Below are 23533 nucleotides of genomic sequence, written 5' to 3' on the forward strand. Positions count from 1 at the left end.
GAAAAATACTCTGCGTATAACTGTATCTGGGCAATGTACCTACACATATTTTTGCATAGAAGCCTAGTATAGCCTAGTTTGAGCTGATCTGTAACATATTGTAACTTCTTAATGACCAAGACAAATTCTGCAGTTCTTTCTTTTTGCATATCAAAGCACAGCTTGCACCAGAAGTTATTAAATGTCTAGGCTGCATAAAGATTTTTTTTTGCTTGGTTTGTGATTAGCTCACAGTGAGGAATTTATACAGCAACTGACACCACACTGCCTAATAATATGTTGAAACAAACAGCTGTCCTAATTGCATTTATTGAAATAATGTACCTGTTCTGACTTACATACAAATTCAACTTAAGAACAAACCTACAAAACAACATAGAGGACTCTATGCACTTTTAAAATTCATTTATTTTTTAAAAATAAATAATAAACATTCTGTTTTAATAATTTGTAAAGCAAACCAAGCTAAAAATACAGACTCCGGACCGCGCATGCGTGGGGAGCCATGTGTCACTCAAAGGGGGGAAACTTCCCGCAGAGTGACGTCATGATACTAGAAGCTGCCCACTCCCCCATTGCAGGTCTGAGCCTGCGATGGGAAAGTGGGGGGTTGTGTCCAGAGACACAACCGGCCCACCGTCCTGAGCCTGCGATGAGTACGGGGGACATGGTCCACGGCTCTGGCTGGTGCACCCCCTCAAGCAGGGTTCTTCTCAGGATTTTGCCTTTAGGACCAGGGAGAAGTCTGTAAATACTTTCAAAAATAGTAAATCTGAGCAAGTCTGCATTTTCCCTACAGGATTCACTAACAAAATGTTTAATCTGTAGGTATTAAAAGGGGGGTTTCATGAGTATTCCACAGGGATACAAAAGATTTTGGTCTCTGCAGTGACAAGATTTGGTGTATCCTACATATTTCATGCGGGTAGGTGTGAAAGTTTAATCAGTGACGGAAAGGATGGAGGAATTTGGGCAGTAGTGCCATCTTCATCGCTGCTACTGTATGTGTTCCAGCCAAAAAATACATAAAACATTCAGGCGATTTGCTGGGGTTCACCAAGGGTTTTTTTTATCAGTTCGTCTTGTGGGACAGTTGGACTCTGCACACTCTATACACTGGTTATAGATATACATTATGTTCCAGATTTAAGTTACACTGTTAAGTTTGATGTATTTTGTTGATAGTGGTAAGTTGTCCTACTTCAGCAGAGGATACACTTATATTTCTTCAGCCACAGGTTAGGACTCGTTGGGAGATTTACATTTCCCTTTCTGAGAAAAAATAAATACATAAACTGGTTACATAACATAACAGTACATGAACTTCCATGTTCACAATTAATAAAAAAAAAACAAATAAAAGATATGTATTGTGCAGTTGTAGCAACCAATAGGGATAAGCTGAGTGATTTCAACGATTTTGTAAAACTAACGCCTAACCTTTGCAGGTAAAATTTAGTTGAAAAGTGAATAAGCCAAGCTTTTCTCTTCTGAATGTTGAGCATATTTAGGGGGTCTATTTATAAATGTTTTAACCAATATTCTTGTACATTTTCAATATCTGAGCAATATTAGTATATAGTAATACCTGATAAAGAATTCTATCAATCGAGTCTCTAATATTGTACCTTTAAAGGGGGACTCTCACCAATGTCATGTTAAAGAATGTGTAAATTTTGGATTAAAGTTGGGTAACCTTTTTGTACTAGTTTATTGTATTTATTATTGTGTATGTAGTGCCGCTTTACATTTTTTATTCTATTTTGACTTTAAAAAACACACACACACACAAGGCTAATGGGAGACATTGGAATAGGATGAAATAAAACTTCTGCAACCCTTTAGGAGACATTTTAGGCTCTATTTAGAACACAGGGAATCTCATGTTCTCTCGTGGAAATCAATTACTGCTATTGAAACACATGGGCCTGGAAGATTCCTAGAAAGGAATGTTTAAGGAAAGGTCTGATTCCCTACCATATTAATACAAAGAATCATACAAATCACTTGATGTTCTTGTCAATCTATTTATAATAAAATGATTTATGTCAATTTCTATATTTAGTCTTTTCGGTCGTAAAGTATTCAGCGTATAAATGCATCTCGTTTCCAATTGTAAAACCAACTTGGTTAAATTCATTCCTCTCCTCCCTAATAAAAAATAAAATGAAGAAATCAGAACTGGGAAACTTGCTAATGTCAGGCTTACCATTTAACAAAGCGACCTTAGGGTCTTGGATATGGACTTGCCCAGTAACGTATACACGAGCTTGTAAACTGTTATCCAATATCTTCATATCTTAGGACATTCCTACCAGATGTGGTACATCGTTCCTATAGCAGAGCCATTATGAAACATGTACTGGTGGTGGTGTTCGTAAACGTACATAGCTTTGCAGCTACCATATACCAGTGGTCCCCAAACTTTTGTATATACATTTTTATTGAGATACAATCAGTGTCATGAAAAACAAAAGAATAATTACAATACCATATTGAACAAACAAAACAAATATTCAGTACATACAAATTGTGCAAATAAAGAGCATTGTATGTTCAAAACCCTGAGCATCTCTCCCCAACCTTTTGGGAAAGTCAGAGGTTGCGATGGGAAAGTGAGGGGGTTGTGTCCAGAGACACAACCGTCCTACCGCCTTGAGCCTGCGATGTGTACGGGGGACATGGTCCGTGGCTCTGGCTGGTCCGCCCCCCCAAGCGGGGTCCTTCTTCCGATTTTGCCTTTAGGACCAGGGAGAAGTCTGCAAATACTTTCAAAAATAGTAAGTCTGAGCAAGTCTGCATTTTCCCTACAAGATTCACTAACAATATGTTTAGTAGGTATCGAAAAGGGGGATTTCATGAGTATTGGTATTTTGGTCTCTGCAGTGACAACATGTCGTATTTCCTACGTATTTCATGCGGGTAGGTGTGAAAGTTGAAACAGTGATGGAAAGGGTGGAGGAATTTGGGCAGTAGTGGCATCCTCACCGGCGTGATTTGCTAAGGTTGCAAAGGTTTTTTTTTTTTTTTGGTTCGTCTTGTGGGCCAGTTGGACTCTGAATACTCTAAACACTGGGTATAGATATACATTATGTGATTTGAGTTACACTGTTAAATTTGATTAATCTTGTTGATAGTGGTCAGTTGTCCTATTTCAGGATTCACTTTTTATTTCTTCAGCCACATTAGGTTGGGAGATTTACATTTCCCTGTTTTACAATGTTTTACCCAATATTCTTGTACATTTTCAATATCTGAGCAATACCAATATATAGTAATACCTGATAACAAAGAATTCTATCAATCGAGTCTCAACTATTTTACCTATAAAGGGGGACTCTCACCATTGTCATGTTAAAGAATGTGTGAATTTTGGATTAAAGTTGGGTTAATCCTGGGTAACCTTTTTGTACTAGTTTATTGTAAATAGTATTGAGTATATAGTGCCACTTTAGAATTTTTATTCTATTTTGACATTAAAAACACACACACAAGGCCAATGGGAGACCCCGGAAAAGGATGAAATAAAACCTCTGCAACCCTCAGGAGACATTTAGGGCTCCATTTACAACAAAGAATCTGATATTCTCTCGTGGAGAGATCCAGCTCAGTAACTGTTTGTGAACTTTTATGCTTTTATGGACTTCCAAGTATATGGTATTGGACAATCTTCTTAATGAGAATTAGATAACGACTTAAGCCCTTTTACACAGAAGTGATTCTGTATGCCCAAAGATTGATGTATTTCTTTGTTTTATTTAGAAACTCTGTGCTTTAACTGCTAAGCATTCGATTTTCTCTGTTGAAACAATAAATCTTCCTAATTAGATCTACTGTCTCATCTCTGATAATCCGTTTGGAGGCCCCCTAAAATAACCAGACATTTAGTGCCGGATTCATTCCAGGAATTCCCACAGAAACTTGAACCCGAGGGGGAGGAAGAACTAGTGGCCACTGTAAGAACCTTATTTTGTTACTAATATTCTGCCCACTGCGTCTAGTTATGTTGGTTCCGGGGATGGCTGGTTTGGATTCAAGTTGAGATGAGACGGTGAGATGAATCAATCAAAATCAAAAATCAAAAGACTAAGATTGAGATAGCGGCAGGTGAAAATCATGGGCAATGAGACCTCAAGACCCCCTAAAGGCACAAATAATCCACTCACAGAAATGACAAATAGATATGCTGACTGGTTGGGCAAGACCACTAAAATAATAATATCATGGACTGTTCATGTTCAATGTCATGTTAATATTTCCGGTGCCTAATGTGGTGGGTGGTGTGGAACGCGGCTCCGGCCCCATCGCTTCACTGTGCCTCTCTGACTTCACCCTGCGGCCCCGCTGTTTCGTGCACTGTGAGGGCGGACAGCGGAGGATGCATGGATCGCTTTGTATCCGGCTCCCAATCATCCTGTTGCGCATGGAAGCTGACAGCGCAGAAGGCAGCCCAAGCTAAGATGGCCGACATTGCACAGGACCACGTGAAGGGGAAAACAAGCCCAGGTAGGAATGTGCCTGACACACATCCCTGCACAACCATTGATGACAAGCTGCTTGCCCAGGAAGTGTCACAGCACTTACAATCCAGTCTGATGCCTACCAATAAAGAAGCTTTACAGCAGCATCTGCAGCCCATTACTGATCTGGTTAGCAAACATGGGGAAGAACTTCATAATTTGCAGCAGTGCGTCAGCAATCTAGAGGATGAATTCCTGACAAGTCACCTAAAAAACCCTTCTGATCAGTCTTCACAATCTCCTTCACCACAACCTTACCGCCTAACTTAACTATTTGTTTCTGGCCATCTTTCTATTATTTGGAGCCTATACTATATGTTATTTTAAGGCACTTCTGAAAATCTCACTATTCCTATATAAATTGTCCACCAGATAGAGCAGGTGATCCATTTTTTTGATCACACTGCGCTAGATTGGTATGTCACTTTGTTCTGCTGTGCCCAGAGGAAGCACAGAAGTGAGAGTGATGGTTTGCTTCTTACTGGCTGTGTTTCAAATTGCTATTATTACTAAATCCTACACTGGGAAAGAAGGAAGTCACTTGCCTGTATTACAGCATAGGACATTTGGTTTGTTCTGTTACACATGTTTTTGGGGTATATATACCTGGTTTTTGTATCCAGATGCTTTGTTGCAATTTTTGCTACTTTTTTGTTTTATTCTCATGGAATTCCCACAAGAAGACAGAACTCCCGAATCTGCATCGCTGCTTGGCTGGGACAGCTATGCAGTCTTCCTGTTTTTTACATCAAGTTCAACTATAGTTCTCACTATTTACAAATCTCCCCAAATGAGAATCACCACATGGAACATTAAAGACTTCCGATCGCCGAATAAACGTACTAAAGTTCTACACCATCTGAAGAAACTACAAACTGACATAGCTATATTACAGGAAACTCACCTCCCTACATCTCTTGACCATTTGAAGGGCAAAGGCTGGGTTAAAGAAGTTTGGGGAGCCCTGGCAAAGGGGCGTTGTGCTGGAGTACTCATCTTGCTGCACAAACAACTACAGTATACTATTGATAATAAATCCTGTGATGCTGCCGTGGACAGATGGGCTTCGATGATTACAATTCCCTGCAAACTCTCTTTGCTTCTTTGCTAGCGGTGTATCGTCCCAATTCGGACTGTGGAATTTTTTATGATAATTTACTAACTACTCTCCACACCCTCCCGAGTACTTCCTTGGTTGTGGCAAGGGACTTTAATGCAGTATTTAATACTTCTGAGGACAGGCACCCACCGCCTCCAAAAGATAGGGCGTTCAACTCATTTATTTCTGCAGCTGACTTAGTCGATGTTTGGAGACATCTTCATCCACTGAAAAAGAGAATATACTCATATTTTGCCATTACACGCAACTATATCTGGAATTGATTCTGTGCTAGTCTTTGATGATTTGTTGTTCAAAGTGGACACAACAAAAATCTAACATTTGGTGATCTCTGATCACGCTCCAGTCACCATTTCTTTAACAGATGGCTTTCTACAAAAGTCTGCTTTTGTATGACGATTTCCACTATTACAAACCAAGGATGAATCTTTTCAACATAATCCCCAACATTGGTAGCGTGACTTTGAATTCCACAATAATACAATATACATAAGTCGAATCCACATCTATATTGGGACACAGCCAAAGCGTTCCTAAGAGGAAACATCATGGCTTATGTTTCTTCTGTCAAGAAGAAGACCCTGAGCAAGTACCACATGTCAACAAGCCCGATATGCCTATCAGGCTTTCAAGACGTCTCTTTCTCCAGCCGACAAGGTCTCTTGGTTACAGGCCAGAAGAACTTGTGATTTTTGGGTTGGCTAGTATGAAACCATGATTAGGTCTTATCGTGTAGAATTTTTTTGATGTGGAAATAAATCTGATAGATTACTGGCCAAACTAACTAAAGGGTTTCAAATGCCTCCACGTATTACAGCTATTAAGGTCTCTTATGCAACACTACACAATTCGCCAAAAGGCATTGCTTCAGTTTTTCCATCTTTCTATTAAAAGTTGTATATTTCACAGGGGTGTAAATGTCTCTCAAGGTCTGTCTTTTCTAGATAAACTAACTCTTCCAAAGTTGTCTGTGGAAGATCTAAGTCATCCAAATTCTCCTATTACTGAGGAGTGTCACACTTACCTCTTCCTCACTAAAGCACAGGCATCCCTCTCCTGCGCATGCTTGCAGTTCTGAAGCTGAACGTGCCTCTGTTTCCAAGCTTTATCTATTCCGTCCAATCCGCTGGCCAATCAAAAGATAGCCTCTTGATCAGCCCTGGCTGTTTAGCTGGCTCTCAGGCTGCACTTTGTGTTTGTGCAACAAGTCATGTCTCCTTTGTGTCTCCATTGAGCCGAGCCCTAAGTTCTGTAAACTAGTTCCTGTACACCCGCTGCTTAATCTGGTGTTTCCTGTGTCCAGCTCCTGTGTTAACCTCTTGTTGTCCAGTCTGTTGGTTCCCAGCCAACTTCCATGTGCTGTTCCCGTGTTCCTGTCTGCCTGTGGATATCCCTGCTTCTCCCGTGCCTCCTGCTGTTTCCAGTGTTTCCTGTGTTCCCTGTGCCTGCAGTGGCCCCTGTGTCATTGCTGTCTGTCTCCTGGATCCCTGACTATTGACCCCTAGCATGTGACCTGAGCTATCTTTTTTTGCTGTGTGTCTCGATCCCAGCTTTTCCTGACTATCCTCCTGCCTGGTGATTTGGTACCATGCTTACCCACCTTGGTGTGCCCAAGGACTGCAAGCTGGCCATAACCAGCAGTGCAACATCCTCACCATCAGAGGCTCTGGAAGAAAACCTGGTTACGGCTTAGACTCTGCGCCTTGGCCCTTCTCAGGGCTCGCACCACCTCCATATGCCCCCTAGTGGTCCTGTATCTCCGTGCGTGACAAGGAGGAAGTAATATCAGCTATAAAGCGATCGGCCGACTCCAAGGTTCCAGGCCCAGACGGGTTTTGGTTGAGCAGGTAACATCCTCTCTCACAGCATTGTATAATAATATGTTTTCCCAGGCTACCTACCTGGACTCAGGCCAATTGGCATTTTTTAAAGTGTTACCAAAAAAACAGAATGTTCCTTTAGATCCTGGGTCCTATCGACCCATATCATTGCTCAATAAGGATGTCAAACTGCTTTCTAAAATTCTGGCAGATCGCCTGGCACGATATCTTCCATGGTTAGTTAGCCCTGAACAGGCAGGTTTTGTTCTAGGCAATTCCACTACCTATAATGTAAGAAAGACATTATTGGTTCTTGAACAAGCTCAGCTGTCTACCTGTGTCGGCTGCCCTGTTGGCGCTTGCCGCAGAGAAAGAATTCAATACCATTGAAGGGGATCGCGGGCGGCGTGGAAGAGTTATACCGCTGTTCAATGTGCTTTAACACCTAACTTTCCATTTAAATTGGCAACCACATCTCTCAAATAATTGGGAACTCAGATACCTTCAAACTTGATGCAAGTAGTGGAACATCATTTCATTCCACTGCTCGATGCAATTTGAGGGACCTTAATAAGTGGCGACAAATGACATTTACGTGGTTCGGGAGATGTAATATCTTAAAAATGAATATCATGCCACAATTGCTGTACCTACTGCAAGCACTCCCACTGAAAATCCCTATGTCGGTTTTGTTGAAATTTAGATCAGAATTTCTCAGGTTTATTTGGTATCCTGGAACTCCACAGATACGTGAAAAACACTCAGACTACCCAAAAAGGATGGGGGAATGGCTTTCCATGATCCAGTTCTGTACCGCCGAGCAGTTCATTTAGCCTGCCTCATAGACTGGTGTTCAAATAGGACAACTAAACTTTGGGTGCAAATAGAAGACAAAGTTTCTCCAATCCCTAAGGACACTCTGCCTTGGGCACCAACATCCTGTACAAACACAATGCTAAAGCACCAATGTAAGGTTCTACATTGCAGATTGTATTCAAATACATCACAGAACCCTTTTAACTATCCCTCCCCATTGTCACCAGTCCTAGAACACCCAGACTTCCTTCTGGGCAAACAGACCCTGTTATAGGTTAAGGTGAACCAAAGGATTGTACAGAGCCATACATTTTCTGGCGGATGGTTCATGGGTCCCACTCACATGATTACAAAGAGAAAAAGAATTACCCACGTTAAACAATTGGCACATGATACAATTGACATACCTCCTCCGATCCTTATCGCCTCCCACGCATTTTTATCACCAGTTACTGCCATTGAAGTCAGTATGCAAGGCAGTTTTGGGGCACTCTTTCATATGCTTACCAAACGCTGTTATCCACCGAGACTTTGTCCCCACCTAAATTTGTTTCTAAGTGGGAGGAAGACTTGAACATGTCGTTCACAGAGTAATAAAAAGATACGCTATTATGCTTTGGTCATAAGGCAGCGATCAGTAATAAAAAAACAGGAAATTAATTATAAGCTACTGACCCGATGGTACAGAAAATCCGCTAAGCTTGCAACAATTTACCCTGACCTTGATACCAAATGTTGAAGATGTAAATCAGCCCCGGGGACGCTTCTACATATCTTTTGGAACTGCCCTAAGCTATCCAATTTTTGGGCAAATGTGGCGGATAATACTTGCAAACTCACGGGTACAAATATTTCTGGTAAAGCCAAACTAGGCCTACTCCATGTTTCTAGCATGTCTAAGAAAGGTTATAAACACTCTCTGCTGCACCATTTGCCTAATGCTGCCAAGGCATGCAGAACAGCATGCTGGAAACAGGACAGCTTTCCAACCATTTGACAATGGTTGCAAAGAGTAAAAGATATTTACTGTATGGAGGAGCTGATGACCATGGGAACTGCAAAAGATAAAAATTGTACCCAAACTTGGTTCTCCTGGATCCAATACTGCCTTACTACAGAGTTTTAACACATTGTTACCTCAATCTAAAAGCTGAAGAATGTTCTACACTAATAAGGGTTGTAGGTTAAATGGATACTTTTAAATACTTTGCAGATGTTGCTGAAGCAGATGGTTTGTATGGATTGTGTTACTGCTGAACTGCCTTACCCACCTCTCCGAACCTACCCACCACCTCTTTTTCTTCTTGCTTTTTACTCACTTTCTCTTCCTTTTCTTTTCTTGATCTGTTACTTTTGTCTGTTTTTTCCAAGAATTAAACTAATTTATTAATTGCTGCTATAACTACATGTGAACTGGTTATTAAACATCAAATATATCAGGTAGTTAAAGACACCGTAAGGCAGTGGTCGCCAACTTTTTTAGTCCCGTGGACCACTAAAACCACCGGCTCCTGACCACGCATGAGGGGGAAGCCGGGTGTCACTCAAAGGGGGAGAAATCTCCCCCATAGTGACGTCATGATTACATAATCTTGCCACTCTCCCATCGCAGATCTGAGCCTAGGATGGGAGAATGGGCAGGTTGTGTCCAGGGACACAGCCCGTCCACCTCACTGAGCCTAGAAACTGTACAGGGTATGTGGTCCACGGCTCTGGCCGGTGAGCCCCCAAGCGGGGTCCCTCTCCTGATCCGCTCGGGGGTGCACCGACCAGAGCCGTGGACCCCTAAAATTTTTTTGTGGACCACTGGTTGCCGACCGCTGCTATAAGGAGAATAGAGGAGATTAGTAGAGTATGGTAAAAACTTTGACATCCTACCACTACAATTGGTTGAATATGGTAGTTGTGATGTAGCTGTGATGGGTACAAATGAAGTGAGTGCTATGTGCAGCTGAACTGGATACTTAGCTGAGAAACTGTACAATACTCGCCCTAATCGGAAGTGTATGCCATCTACAGCAGTCACAAATATACTAAATAATCATTGAGTAAATGATTGGAGAGGAAAAGAAAGTAAGGAATAAATCAGAGAAAAGGAGTTTGCAAATATTACAAAGGTCATGGAATGTTTACCAGAACTGAAGAACAAGAAGATAAAATGTAAGGTTGTTAAGGCATAAGAGTAAAAAGGAGAAAGTTAATTGTTGGAAATGGCATTTGCTGGTAACGAATTAGTTATTCTCACCCCTTCAAATATGTTGTTGATATTCTCATACACTGATGGACACATTTAGTAGATAGCTCCCCTATTGTAAAAATTGCTCAGACCCCTGTACCAGCTATTGCCTGTCCCTTTTCAGAGGACTTCTGAGGCTGAAGTGTCATTTCAGACACTCAAACTGACAAATGTCCAAGCTCAAGGACTGATGTGTATGTGAAGAGTGGCACTGTTATATGAGGTGACCATTGTCTAAGTGCAAGCTCACATATGAAGAAACACAGAGCTGGAAAAATAAAATGCAAGACAGATGACAAGCCTTGTGTACCCCTGCATGTATCCCTAATGACTGGGATAGCCCATGGCCAAGGACACATTAGAAGAACAACTTTGTGCTAAAGTTAGATGTGTGCAATACTGACCGAAGAAGAGGTCATAGTAAACTTTGTTAAGAAATACCGGGGGATTGCTGGATGTGAGACATGAGGATGTGTGGTCATATCATAGACGGGCAATTGAAAGTAACAGAGACCTTGATGTGGATATAAATGACCGAAATAGCTCTACATATGTAGTCACTAAACAAGCAATGGGTGCACAGAGTGATGATTTGGAACAGAATGTGAGACAACTGAAGGCGGATGTACTTGCAGGCCCAGCACTCAAACTACCAAACCAATCCAAACCTTTTGAACTCTACTGCTCAGTGAATATGCCACTGCAAAAGGAGTGTTCATACAGCCTTCCGTATCAGGAACACGTTTTACAAATTTTACAAAGATGGGTTTATATAATATAAATATAAGTAAGAAGCTCAGTATAATAATGATTTGTCTGGATATGTTTAATCTTAATCTCAGAACTAATGTATGTGCAAAAGTGTTTCTTTGATTGCAGAGTCCTGGTACAGTGGTACCTTGGTATAAGTCCTAATCTGTTCCAGATCCAAACAGGACTTTTAGCAAACAAATTTTTCCCATAAGAAATAAAAGGAAACTGATTAATCCAATCCCATGAAAAAAATCTTATTGTTATTGGCATATTATACATTGATGGGGCTGTATGAAATAATTTAAACACCGCTTAATACTAAAATACATAAATACAAAAGCAATTAGATTAAATAAATGAAAATGTACCCAGGATGGTGCTGAGAAGGGAGGAGGACGAGATGTTCTGTAACTCTCAGTCAGTTATAGCGCGGATTGTTCACTGAATGGTGGCAACTGCCGTACTGATGCTTGTGGGCAGTCGTGGCTTTGTCTCCGTAGAGGTAAATAAGGGTAGCGGGCAGTGTTATGACTCATTTTGACCCAAAAGTTCTAGCACAAAGGTTGTATACCAAGCAAAAGTTGTATACCAAGCAAAATTTGTCCTGTCCAAACAGGACTTATACCAAGTTGGACTTATTCCAAAGCGGACTTATACCGAGGTACCACAGTATATGCAGCCTGAAGTCAGGAGATTGGGTTCTGATGAACAGTTTTACAAAATGCAGCTTGGAATCCCAATGTCAGATCTACTGTAGTTGTGCTCCTGATTCTTATCACAACTGTTATATTACATGTATATGTATATACATTGTATGCCAAGAGACTTAGCAACAAAAATTTTGAATTCTTGTTTATGGTACAACTGTTACATGACAATTTATTGCCTACAGGCCAACCGTTTTTTTATTTGCACCAGAAAGCAATTTTAATTATTTGTAATTCAATTAATTGTATGATATGCCTGCCAAAACTAATATGTTCTGACGGCATACCTTTAATACATCCCTTTTACTTAATTAGGATTTTATAGGAGTATTGTGTATATCATATATAATAACGAAGTTACAAGAGAATAAAGAATTGTATACTTGGCATTTGGTTAAGATTAGAAAATGGTCCAATTTTCCAATTTTAGGAAAGTATAGCTCTAATTTTTATAAATGTCAGAAAAAGGATGAAAATATGGGGATTATATATTATTATGTAGTTCAGTGCTTTGGCCTATCCTGCTTTTACATTGTATTTTATTTGCAGATTTTATGCGCTCCTTCACTAATAAAGTGAACTTGTCAATGTTGTTACACTTACCTCTTCCTCGCTAAACTGCAGATGTCTCTCTCCTGTGCATGCGGGTGGTACTGGCGCTGGGCGTGCCTGCTCTCCCAAGTTTCATCAGTTTCGCCCATCCCACCTGTTGGGTTAGCACAATTTTATTCAATATCAGTAGTATAGCGTATAGACTTTGTCAAACTAAAAGTGACAGGTCGAAAGGCCCCCTTTCCCACCCACAACCCTGCCCCCTTCGCCCACAACCCCTCCCACGCAGTCCCATGTCTCTCCACCTATCCCTCCTATATCCTGCCCACTCTCCACCCATTCACCACCAATTGTCCAGACATGTCCAGGGATAATTACCCCACAAGTGCTGAAAACTAACATGCTTACAAGATTACAAGAGATAATTAACCCCCACAAGTGCTGAAAACTAAAAGAGCTAATTAACCCCACAAGTGCTGAAATCTAAAGTGCTTACAAGATTACAAGAGCTATTTAACCCCAGGAGTGCTGAAAACTAAGAGAGATAATTAACCTACCCCCTCTCCACCCAGGCATTAAGTAAAAATATATGATATTTTGTTTAAAATATGCAAAAACAGACTGGTTGTAATGGATTGTCATTACTGATAGTGTGTTTAATTTATACCATCCATCTGGTAGAGCCGCTTACAGTGCAGTTAGTCAGCAATTTCCACATACTCGTAATTACAACACATCAGAACACAAAGCATTCTTGTTATTTTATACATAATACAAGCTCTAAATATTAGAATTTTATTATTTAGTCATTTATCACCCATCCTTTGTGTGTTACTTTTGATAGTGTATTCACTTTTGATATGTTTTGTCGTGTTTGCTAGCAGAGTGCGTTGCTGTCAAAATAGCGCATTCACTTTTGATATGGTTTGTTGCATTAGGTAGTTTTGTTCAGCTGAATGGGTTTTGTCAATCCACAATAACAAGGTGAAAAAAATGCTAGGGCCAGGCTGAAACATAAATTATTCTGCCATATTTACACTTTACATTGCTAGTAATCAATATTTTTACAATTAGGGCAATTAACCACCTGAGCGATAAGCCCGACCTTGGTACGGGCTTCAAAAAGTTACAATTATCGATAAACCAGAACTTTTCTCACTGTATGAAAATACAGTGAAAAAAGTTCGGCTTTATCGATCACTTACCTGGTCCCGCTGCGATCATCCATCGTCGTGTTCCAGCGTCGTCCTCCAGCGTCGGATGTCCTCTCCGGGAAGAAGAAACCGGCCGGCTTCTTCTCCCTCCGTGCGTGTACGTCGGCGCGTACGATGACGTCTGCGCGTGTGCAGGAAATTCAAACTGAAAGTCATTCAAACACATTTTGTATTGGATTGAATACAAACTCCTGTATCCAATCCAATACAAAATAATTCAAAATAAATACAAAGTATGCAATTGGTAAATTCAAACTCTCATTTTGTATTGGATTGGATACAGGAGTTTGTATTCAATCCAATACAAAATGAGAGTTTGAATTTTGTTCTCATTTTGTATTGGATTGAATACAAAGTCCTGCATCCAATCCAATACAAAATAATAGAAAATATATTTATGTGGTTTTGTCTATAGGTATGTGACGGACACTAGGGAGGTGTTTTAGAAAAATATATTAATATACAGTATACCGAATTATCGCATTTTCAGTATTTTTCATTTATTTATGTATTCTTGTTTAAGCTGATTTTTTGTGTCTTTTATTTAATTTTATTAAAAGTAATTTTTTTTTTTTTCATGATTGTGTTTTTTAAACATTTTAAAACATATATTCATGATATCCACTAGAACCCTGTTCGGACATATTTCTGTAAGTTACAGGTCTACAATTTAAAAAAAAAAATTTCATGAAAAACTGTAACGCTTTTGGAACAGAAATCTAGACCTCAGTGTAACTCCCAGGTGGTTAAGGAAAAATATATTTCTTATCTACATAATGACTTCAAGGCATCCGTGTTATTTTATACATAATACAACCGCTAAAAATTAATATTTTATTATTCAGTTACTCATCACCCATCCTTTGTGTGTTACTTTTGACAGTGTATTCCCTTTTTTTTAGTTTTGTTGTGGTTGCTAGCAGAGTCTGTTGCTGTCAAAATAGATTCACTCACCACTTTGCCTTTTGGTTATTAAGCAAGAGCGTCACGGATGCGCGATATCAACACCCTTTCTCTTGTATTTTACCCGGACCCTCAAACTCTGAAAGAGTTTTTTTGTAAAGCGCTTATTAATGCACGCAGATACACTAATGTTGCACAAACCTGACAATGTCCCTTGGTTTTATGTATGTTGGCAAAATTTGTATGACGCTTTCTCTCGTTTATTTACAAATATCAGGTTTATCGAGGGGTTACTTTAAAATTTTACGAACGAGGCCTTATTCCCGCCCGACAAGGTACATTTAGCAGTTGTTGATCTTATGGAGGCGGCTTGCAATAATCTTGAAATGCAAAACGCATTCACCAAATATATTCACCGCAGAAATTTGAGTATTATGTATCTTGTTCAAAACGTGTTTTGTCAGGGTAAGAAAAGCAGGACCATAAATTTAAACTAAATACACGGTCCTTTTTAAGAACCCTCGTGACAAATTACAAGTTATTACACTGACACGACAAATGTACCCTGGAAAAACACATTTCTTTAAGAGGGTTTTGAAGAAGCTACACTCCTTACAGCTATTTACTTGTCGATTGAAGGTCTGGCACTCCTGAGGAACTACGTTTAAGAACGGGTTTGTTCCCACCAGACCTTCCGGCATAAAAAGAAAACTCTAAAAATGTGACTTTTCTCACCAGTCCGGTCATTCTTGGTAGCAAAGGGGCTTCTGTTAAGATGTCTAACAGGATACGACGTAATCAGGATCTTTTAAAAGCGTTGGTCAGAACTAAACTGGAAAATCAATTTTATGCATCGCCAATAATGATTTGATATCCACCATTGGCGAAATTGCTCTCAATATTCCTAAAGGAAAGATCCCTCTTAGAGAGCGCCAAAAAATATGCTGAAAAGGTGGAGCCAGGCTATAAAGAAATTAAGCAATAAAAGATACCTTATTAAAGGCACAAAGCCGCGGGTTTATAGGATCGCTGCTTGGGTTTGCAATACCTTTAATCACTAGTCTGATAGCTAATAGATCCGGTGGTTTGTAATGGAGTCCGCCGAGAAAATGTTCTTGGTTTTCAAGCATGAACTGGACAAGCTAAAAAAACAGCTTTAGAAACAGCAGAGATGCACCAAACCGCTACACAGCGTTGAGGCCAAAATTGGTGACATACTTCACAGGAATGACCAGATGATTAAGGGGTAAATTAAAAAAATTAAGAGGTACACAAACTACGGAGATATTTGATGTTTACCAAACAGGCCAGTAAAAAAATGTCAATCTTAACTTTGATTACACAACCGCCGTCAACAACAATTGCCAAATGATTCCTCCAACAGAGATGATGTTAAGGAAATACTTAATAATGTTGATGTAAGATATAAGAAAGATGCTGAGCTTTTGTTGAATAAATTGTATCAGTCTGGTGACAAGGCCTCCTGGAACGCGAGAGGCGAATTTGTTTACAAAGGCAGGCCTATACCCGGCTCCAACATCATTGACCTGATCCACACTGCGTTGCAGAGCCAGGATGTACTTAAAGCTAAAGCCCCTAAAGGTTGGGAATTGTTCATGTATGCCATAGCGGAGCTGAACGTTCCCTCTACGGTGATTTCTAATACAAGAACAGGAGAACTTATCGACAATTTAAAAAGGGGCTCGTACGACGAATCCTTTTAGACAGCTGTTGTTTGCAACGTCTTCACCAGGGGTATTGCAGGGAACTTTACTGCCTAAAAAGAGAGCGACTCCCTTGTTACAGACTGCTTGACTAACGTTAAAATTTTTTACTTTGAATGTGCATACAAATTTCCCATGCATGCTGTATTGTTTTAAAAAGCATGTATGCTAATCTGTTTTACGTGTTTCTGTATATACTTATTAAACTATTGTTTTGAACAAAGCATTTAATAAAATATACTACTCAATAAAATAAAAATTAAATAAAATGTAGTCATCTTTTTATTCTATCTATATAAATTGTCACAAAATTAAATAAAAATGTTTTGTAAAGTATAAAAAGTTTAATAAACTAAAGTCTTTTTATTATGTTCAAGATAATAAATCTACTATCTTGAAATGGTGTAATTGTATTTAAGAAATAAACTATCCATGAGGACGCATCAGGGTAGCATCAGGGTAGTAGGTCTTAAAACTGTACTACATACCAAAAACCAGCACCAACACCACTTTATTCAGAGAAGTACAGAAATTTGGTTTAAGTAAAGGCTCCGTGAAAAAATGGTTGAACAATGAAGACACCTATACGCTGCACAAACCGGTGAAAAAAGCATTTAAAAGTAACAAACTCGTTGTGTCCAATATAGACGGTCAATGGCAGGCCGATCTTCTGTCAATGATAGATTTTTAAAAAAAAAATGTTGTAAAATTTATTTTAATGGTCGTAGATATACTTTCAAAATTTGCGTGGGTTTCAGGACTATCCAATAAACAGGGGCAGCATTAGCAGCCGCTTTTCACCAGGTATTTAAAAACACCATCCCCAGGCTCAAAGGTATTCCATGTTTGAGGGTACTGAATTTCTACTAAGGCGACCTCGTAAGGCCCACGGAGATGGACAGCTTTTGCTAATTTAGTGGTATAATCAGCGATGGTATTGTTGGGGTAAAGTTTAGACGACACGTTGTACAGTAAAGTAATGTAAAACGAGCCATCTTCCATAGTTTACACGCCCCCCAGCTGATTCTTGCACACAAAAGCTTTTCAGGGCCAATCTACTTTACAAAATACAGTGTTTTCCCCTTAACCTTCTTCTTTTGATGATTTTCTCTATCTGGTAAATCCAGTGTTTATCAAGGGGGACTTTTTGGACTTCTTCTGTGTAGACGGCACTATTTTAATTATTAAATGGAGAAGGATGACGCTGTCAAGGCCATGTTTTTTTCCGCTGTTTTTTTCTAACTTGTACAACACTCGAGCCTTCCTGATCATGCTTAGGTCCTTTTTATTCTATGCAGTGGCGACAATGTGTTTGTCGATGTTCCTAGCCACTGTTTTTTACATGCGGTTTTACAAGTACCACACTAGACCTGAGTGGTCGGCGCACGCTCCCGGAGATGAAGAACTCCAATGGCGCATTGTCTGCTAGTGCCGCAATTGGCTCTACCTCTACATAAAGCGATTTTTCAATACTTGTCTGCGTGGGCGGTATTTGAAAGATATCCAACTCTGATTTGGCGTACTCGGCAGAGGCATCATGTACGAAAGCCATAGCTGCCAATTAGAAGATGTCACCCAGCGAATGGCTTCCTGCTTTCTGTCGCCGACGCCTCTGAGACGGCACTATTTTATCTTTAAAAGGGGGATGGATGACCCGTCAAGGCCGCGCTTTCTTTTCCGCTGTTTTTTTCTAATTTATACCATGCCCGAGCCTTCCTGATCATGCTCAGGTCTATTTTGTATTGCTAAAGGGATGTCTTTTGAAAATGTATTAAAAACAATCACAAACGATTTTAGAAAAAATGACCGCGTTGTATGTGACTATATAGCAAATTGAAACAATTTTATCTGCGTTGTTGTAATTACAATCAAACATGCATACCCTGCTGTGATAATAAATAGATGTAACGTGGAACAAAGTAAATAAATATATTTTTTTAAAGCTGTCTTTTATTATATTTTTAGTATTAAACAGTCGTAAATTGTTTTTAAAAGCCCCTGGACATGCCAGGACACGTCTTGACAATAGGTGGTGAATGGGTGGAGATTGGCCCGTATATAGGATGGTTAGTGGGGATTGATGGCATGCTCAGACATGTCCGGACAATAGGCGGTTAATGGGAGTGGGTGGAATATAGGAGGGCTAGGGGGAGGGTGGTAGGCATGATCTGGGAGAGATGTGGAAAGGCATTGGCAGGGGCGTGGAAGGGATTATGGGCGGAGGGGCGGGATATAGGAGAGATAGGTTGAGAGACGTGGAACGGCCTTGGGAGGGGCGTGGGAGGGATTATGGGTGGAGGTGCGAGTTGTGGGCGGGAAAAGAGGTGGGTCGACCTGTCACTTTTAGTTTGACGAAAGGTATATACGCTATACTACTAATATCAATTATGTCTCACCAACAATGATGCTTTACCAGTATATACTGGCATATGTATACCCTATACGAGATCATCCTAAAAGAATGCAGCATATCCTTTAACTGTCATCCTTATAAGGTAAAATGCTGGTTAAAGGATGACCATTGGTCAGTATTGGTCAAGCACCAATTGGACATTGTATCAGTTCCTGGATAGTGTAAAACACAGTGCCAAACCTAATTAAGTAGTCTCAACTAGAACATGTTTTTTGATCATCTGCCAAACCATTAAATTGGGGGACTCCTTGGATGAATGCAACTCACTTCCACATGTATTTTTGTTATATCCAACTCTTTGTTGCTGCATTGTTTTATTTATCTGTCTCTATTAATAAATAGTATAATCTTTAAATTTTACTTGCAGGTCTCTTTGTTTTCTCTCTTTGTACACTTGGAATTTAACCCATCAATATTTGCATAAACTTTCACAAATTATATCTGTGACATAACACTGCCGGCCAATCAGGAAATAGCCTCTTAATCATCCCTGCCTATTTAGCTAGCTCAGATACAGTACTCAGCATTGGTGCAACGTGTCTTCACTAGTACCGAGCCCCTAGCACTGCTGAGCATTTCCTCTACACCTGTTGGGTAATTTGGTGTTTCCGCTGTCTAGCTCCTCGTTACCCAGTCTGTTTCCAGCCTATTCCCTTGTGCTGTTCTAGTGTTCCTGTCTGTCTGTGGATATTCCTGTGTCACCTGTTGCTTACAGTGTCCCCTGTGTCTGCAGTGGCCCCTGTGTCACTGGTGTCTATTTCTTGGATCCCTGGAATTGTGACCTGACCCCTCTTGCTTGCAACTTCTTAGGACTCATACAATTTCTGTGCAGGCCGTAGCGCCCCCTAGTGGCTCTGTCTCCCCAAGTGTGACAAATGTCTATATGCAAAGACCCATACTACTTTATTTGTGGAAATAATGTTCCAGAAAAGTTTTTGCTTGGATAGGAAGTTTTTTTCACAAAAAGGAACAGATTGAGTTTTTCTTATTATATTATTTCTTCTAATTGTGAAAATGCTTCATAAATGTATTTTAATGCCATATGAACTACAGTTAGAGAAATGTATGCAGACCCTGAAAACTGAACAAAGAATGGCCTTGAAGGCTGACCCCTGAGGATAATACCAGTTTGTGCTGGGATACAAGATGGTGGACAGTCATTTCTGTGCCAAAAGTGTTAGACACGTGGTTTATCTACCCCATAAATTTGTGAACTATTGCTTACATGGACTTCCGAGTATATGTTATTGGACAATCTGCCTAATTACAACTAGATAAAGACTTAAGCCCCCCTATACAGGAGTGATTCTGTATTCCTATAAAGTTTGATGTATTTCTTTGTTTTAGTTAGAATCTATTTGCTTTAATTGCTAAGCATTTGATTCTAATAAATCTTTAGTAGGATATACTGTCACATCTCTGATAGTCCATTTGGAGACCACCCAAAAGAACCAGACAATATCCCACTAATAATCTGATACTGTTGCTTAAAGTTCAACAAAGATTTACATTTTCTCCAAATTCTCATAAATTGGCTCTTAGAAATTACTTCTATCCATTGGCGATGATGGTAACTGGATGTATGAATATAAGAATTCCTATTGATGGGTTTAAAGTAGGTCTATATAAAATTTTCCCATTCTTTAGCAAAATAACCAAAACTAGAAAAGATATTCTGTGCATAATCCAATCAAACTTTCACTTTGAACCCAACGGTGAAGCATGGTGGTGGCATGGATGGTGCCTATAGAATAACTCTATGTGCCATTATTCCTTGAATTTTGTCATGGATGGGGGTGTTACATCTATAGTTTCAGCCTTAAAGCCACAACAGGAAGGCATTCTGAAAAGTACATACATTGTAGCCACAGGTATTGGAAGGAAATGCAGTTCTCTAAAAAGGATTTATGGGGACTTCTTAAATAACAAGAGAAAAGAATTTGGCATAAATACACTGTGCTTTAACTTTGATAAGTGACTTGCGTCTTTATGATGATGTTAATTTTAGTGAGGGAGGACATTTAGATCGGATAACTCATAGTTAACAAAAGCTACTTAATAACTGTATATAAAAAATAAATACCACTCACATATTTACAAAAGGCAAGTACTGCTAGCACCATGAACATCACTGTGGGAATCAAAATCATATTACTGATCCCGAAATCTGTGAAGTGAAGCAAAACAACTGTTAGTTGATATTAACAATACTCAATTTTTTTAAATGAAATATTATTACCAAACATTATTTAGCATATTTTGTAGTGCTGTACATTAAATAGGGGATGATACCTATTATAGAAAGGAATAATTGTCTGGTATAAGCCATTTATGGTTCAAGACACTGCTACTCACATCTTCATCATTCTACAAGATAAATATGGATGGAGAGAAAAAGAAAAATATGGGTTCTTTTTGACATCATTTCGTATTTCATGAATGTGGTCAGTAAATTGCTGGAGGGAAAGGGGTCCGGAGGAGGGAGGGGCTAATAAGAAACAAATCAGGTGATTATAGCTGGGTCGAATGGTTGTGCTGGCATTGAGAAATAATGTGATGTCTTCTCTCTATAGAACAGAATAGGCGCTGTGTGTATAACGCTTGTACACCATTTGTTTAATTAAAGCATACCTACTCAGAATTTTCACTTTACTTAAAAGGGTAGAGGACCCTTCTATGTAGGGTAAAAATTACCGCCCCCTAATCGGTGCCTAGGTGGTCAAGAATGAATAGGAGCCAAATCCTATGTCAGGGATCCCGGGAGGGTCACGCATGTGCAGTGAGATTGGCAATTTTTTTTTCATCCTACGTTACCCGATCTTGCACCTGGGTCGGGTGACGTAGGATGAAGAACCCAGGAGAGAAGACGAAGATGGCAGCGCCCGGAGTGCCGGCTCAGGACGGTTCCTCTTTAATAGTCAGAGCTTTGGGGTGATTGATGGATGATAAACAGAGATAACAGTTCTGCTGCGAAGATTGGAAAAAAAAAACACTCAAAACACCCACCTGGTGGGAAGCCAATGAGCAGCATGGGCAATACATGAAGCAAATAGCAATGCTGTAGGTTGTCATCAGTACATTGTTTCACCCTCCCAGATATTATTAACTTATAGATATTCTTAGTTACCTTGCTTTCCTTCATACACAAATGTCCCATTTCCCGAAATGTCATGTATTTTTCCTTTTATGTTGACTTGTGCGCTGCAGTAGTAAATATCAGTGTCACCGTCATTTCCTATACTCTTAATATTCACCATGAAGTCCTGATCTGTTCCATCTATGTCAATGTTGTCGTTATTCAATAGCAGGCTTCCATTCACTCTCTTCACCAGCAATGTGTTGCCTTTACTCACGGTAATACTTTGTATTGGATGCTGACTGTGCAACTTGCAGCTGAAATTAACTTTCTCGTTCATTTCCACATTTATTTCATTTGGGGTCTGGAACATTTCTGAAGAATCATATGCTATAAATAAATAAAACGAAAAAATAGCTAAACAGGAAGAATTTTTGAATTATTGCACCCCCCCTTCCCCCATTGGATGTTTAGGGTAAAAAGGGAGGAGAAAAAGAAAGGAGAAAAAGTCAATACTTACCAGACTAAGGAGGGACCGGGTGGAAATTTATAGTTTAATACGTAACTACAGCCTTTTTTTAATAAAATTTAGGACAAAATGGGGAAGAGTTAAAACTTAAAACAACCCCACCAGGCCTCTATGACCTCTTCTCAATTCCAACTCCTCCATGACCTTTTCCCACTTCCTCGCCTCCAACTCCTCAATGACTTCTTCTCAACTCCTCACCTCAAACTCCTCAGTGACCGCTTCTCATCTCCTAACCTCAAACTCCTCAATGACCTCTTCTTATCTCCTCACCTCCAACTCCTCAATGACCTCTTCTCACCTCCTCACCTCAAACTCCTCAATGACCTCTTCTCATCTCCTAACCTCGAACTCCTCAATGACCTCTTCCCATCTCCTAACTTCAAACTCCTCAATGACCTCTTCTCACCTCAAACTCCTCAATGACCTCTTCTCACCTCAAACTCCACAATGACCTCTTCTCATCTCCTAACCTCATCAAACTCCTCAATGACCTCTTCTCACCTCAAACTCCTCAATGACCTCTTCTCACCTCAAACTCCACAATGACCTCTTCTCATCTCCTAACCTCAAACTCCTCAACGACCTCTTCTGAACTCCTCACCTCAAACTCCTCAATGACCTCTTCTCATCTCCTAACCTCAAACTCCTCAATGACCTCTTCTCAACCTCAAACTCCTCAATGACCTCTTCTCACCTCAAACTCCTCAATGACCTCTTCTCATCTCTTCAACTCAAACTCCTCAATGACCTCTTCTTATCTCCTCACCTCAAACTCCTCAATGACCTCCTCTCACCTCAAACACCTCAATGACCTCTTCTCATCTCCTCAACTTAAACTCCTCAATGACCTCTTCTCATCTCCTCAACTAAGACTCCTCAATGACCTCTTCTCATCTCCTAAACTCAAGCTCCTCAATGACCTCTTTTCACCTCCTCGCCTCAAACTCCCCCATGACCTCTTTTCACCTCCAACTCCTCAATCACTCCATCTCACCTCCTCACCTCCAACTACTCAGTGACCTCTTCTCAACTCAAACTCCTCGCCTAAATGGGCTATATAGGTTTGCCTATATAGGCTTTTTTAGGGGACCAAGGGTAGCTAAAAATGAAAACAATAGTTGTATAAGTGTATATGAAGATTATGGGAATA

The 23533-nt window shown here is 39.9% G+C and overlaps 1 protein-coding gene across 1 annotated transcript in view; it reads right to left on the minus strand.

The window, feature by feature from the left end:
* Nucleotides 1-416: 416 nt before the first annotated feature.
* LOC140325684 (uncharacterized) overlaps nt 417-23533 on the minus strand; it is a 30975-nt gene continuing 7858 nt past the window's right edge. The window contains exons 2-5 of the mRNA XM_072403660.1: nt 21906-22244; nt 20869-20945; nt 12576-12678; nt 417-1272 (exon numbers count right to left, since the gene is read on the minus strand). Of these exons, the coding sequence (XP_072259761.1) occupies nt 12586-12678; nt 20869-20945; nt 21906-22244 (509 nt within the window). The 3' untranslated portion in view covers nt 417-1272; nt 12576-12585. The remainder of the gene's footprint in view (nt 1273-12575; nt 12679-20868; nt 20946-21905; nt 22245-23533) is intronic.

The sequence above is a fragment of the Pyxicephalus adspersus genome, chromosome 3, assembly GCF_032062135.1.
Source record: "Pyxicephalus adspersus chromosome 3, UCB_Pads_2.0, whole genome shotgun sequence".
NCBI lineage: Eukaryota > Metazoa > Chordata > Amphibia > Anura > Pyxicephalidae > Pyxicephalus > Pyxicephalus adspersus.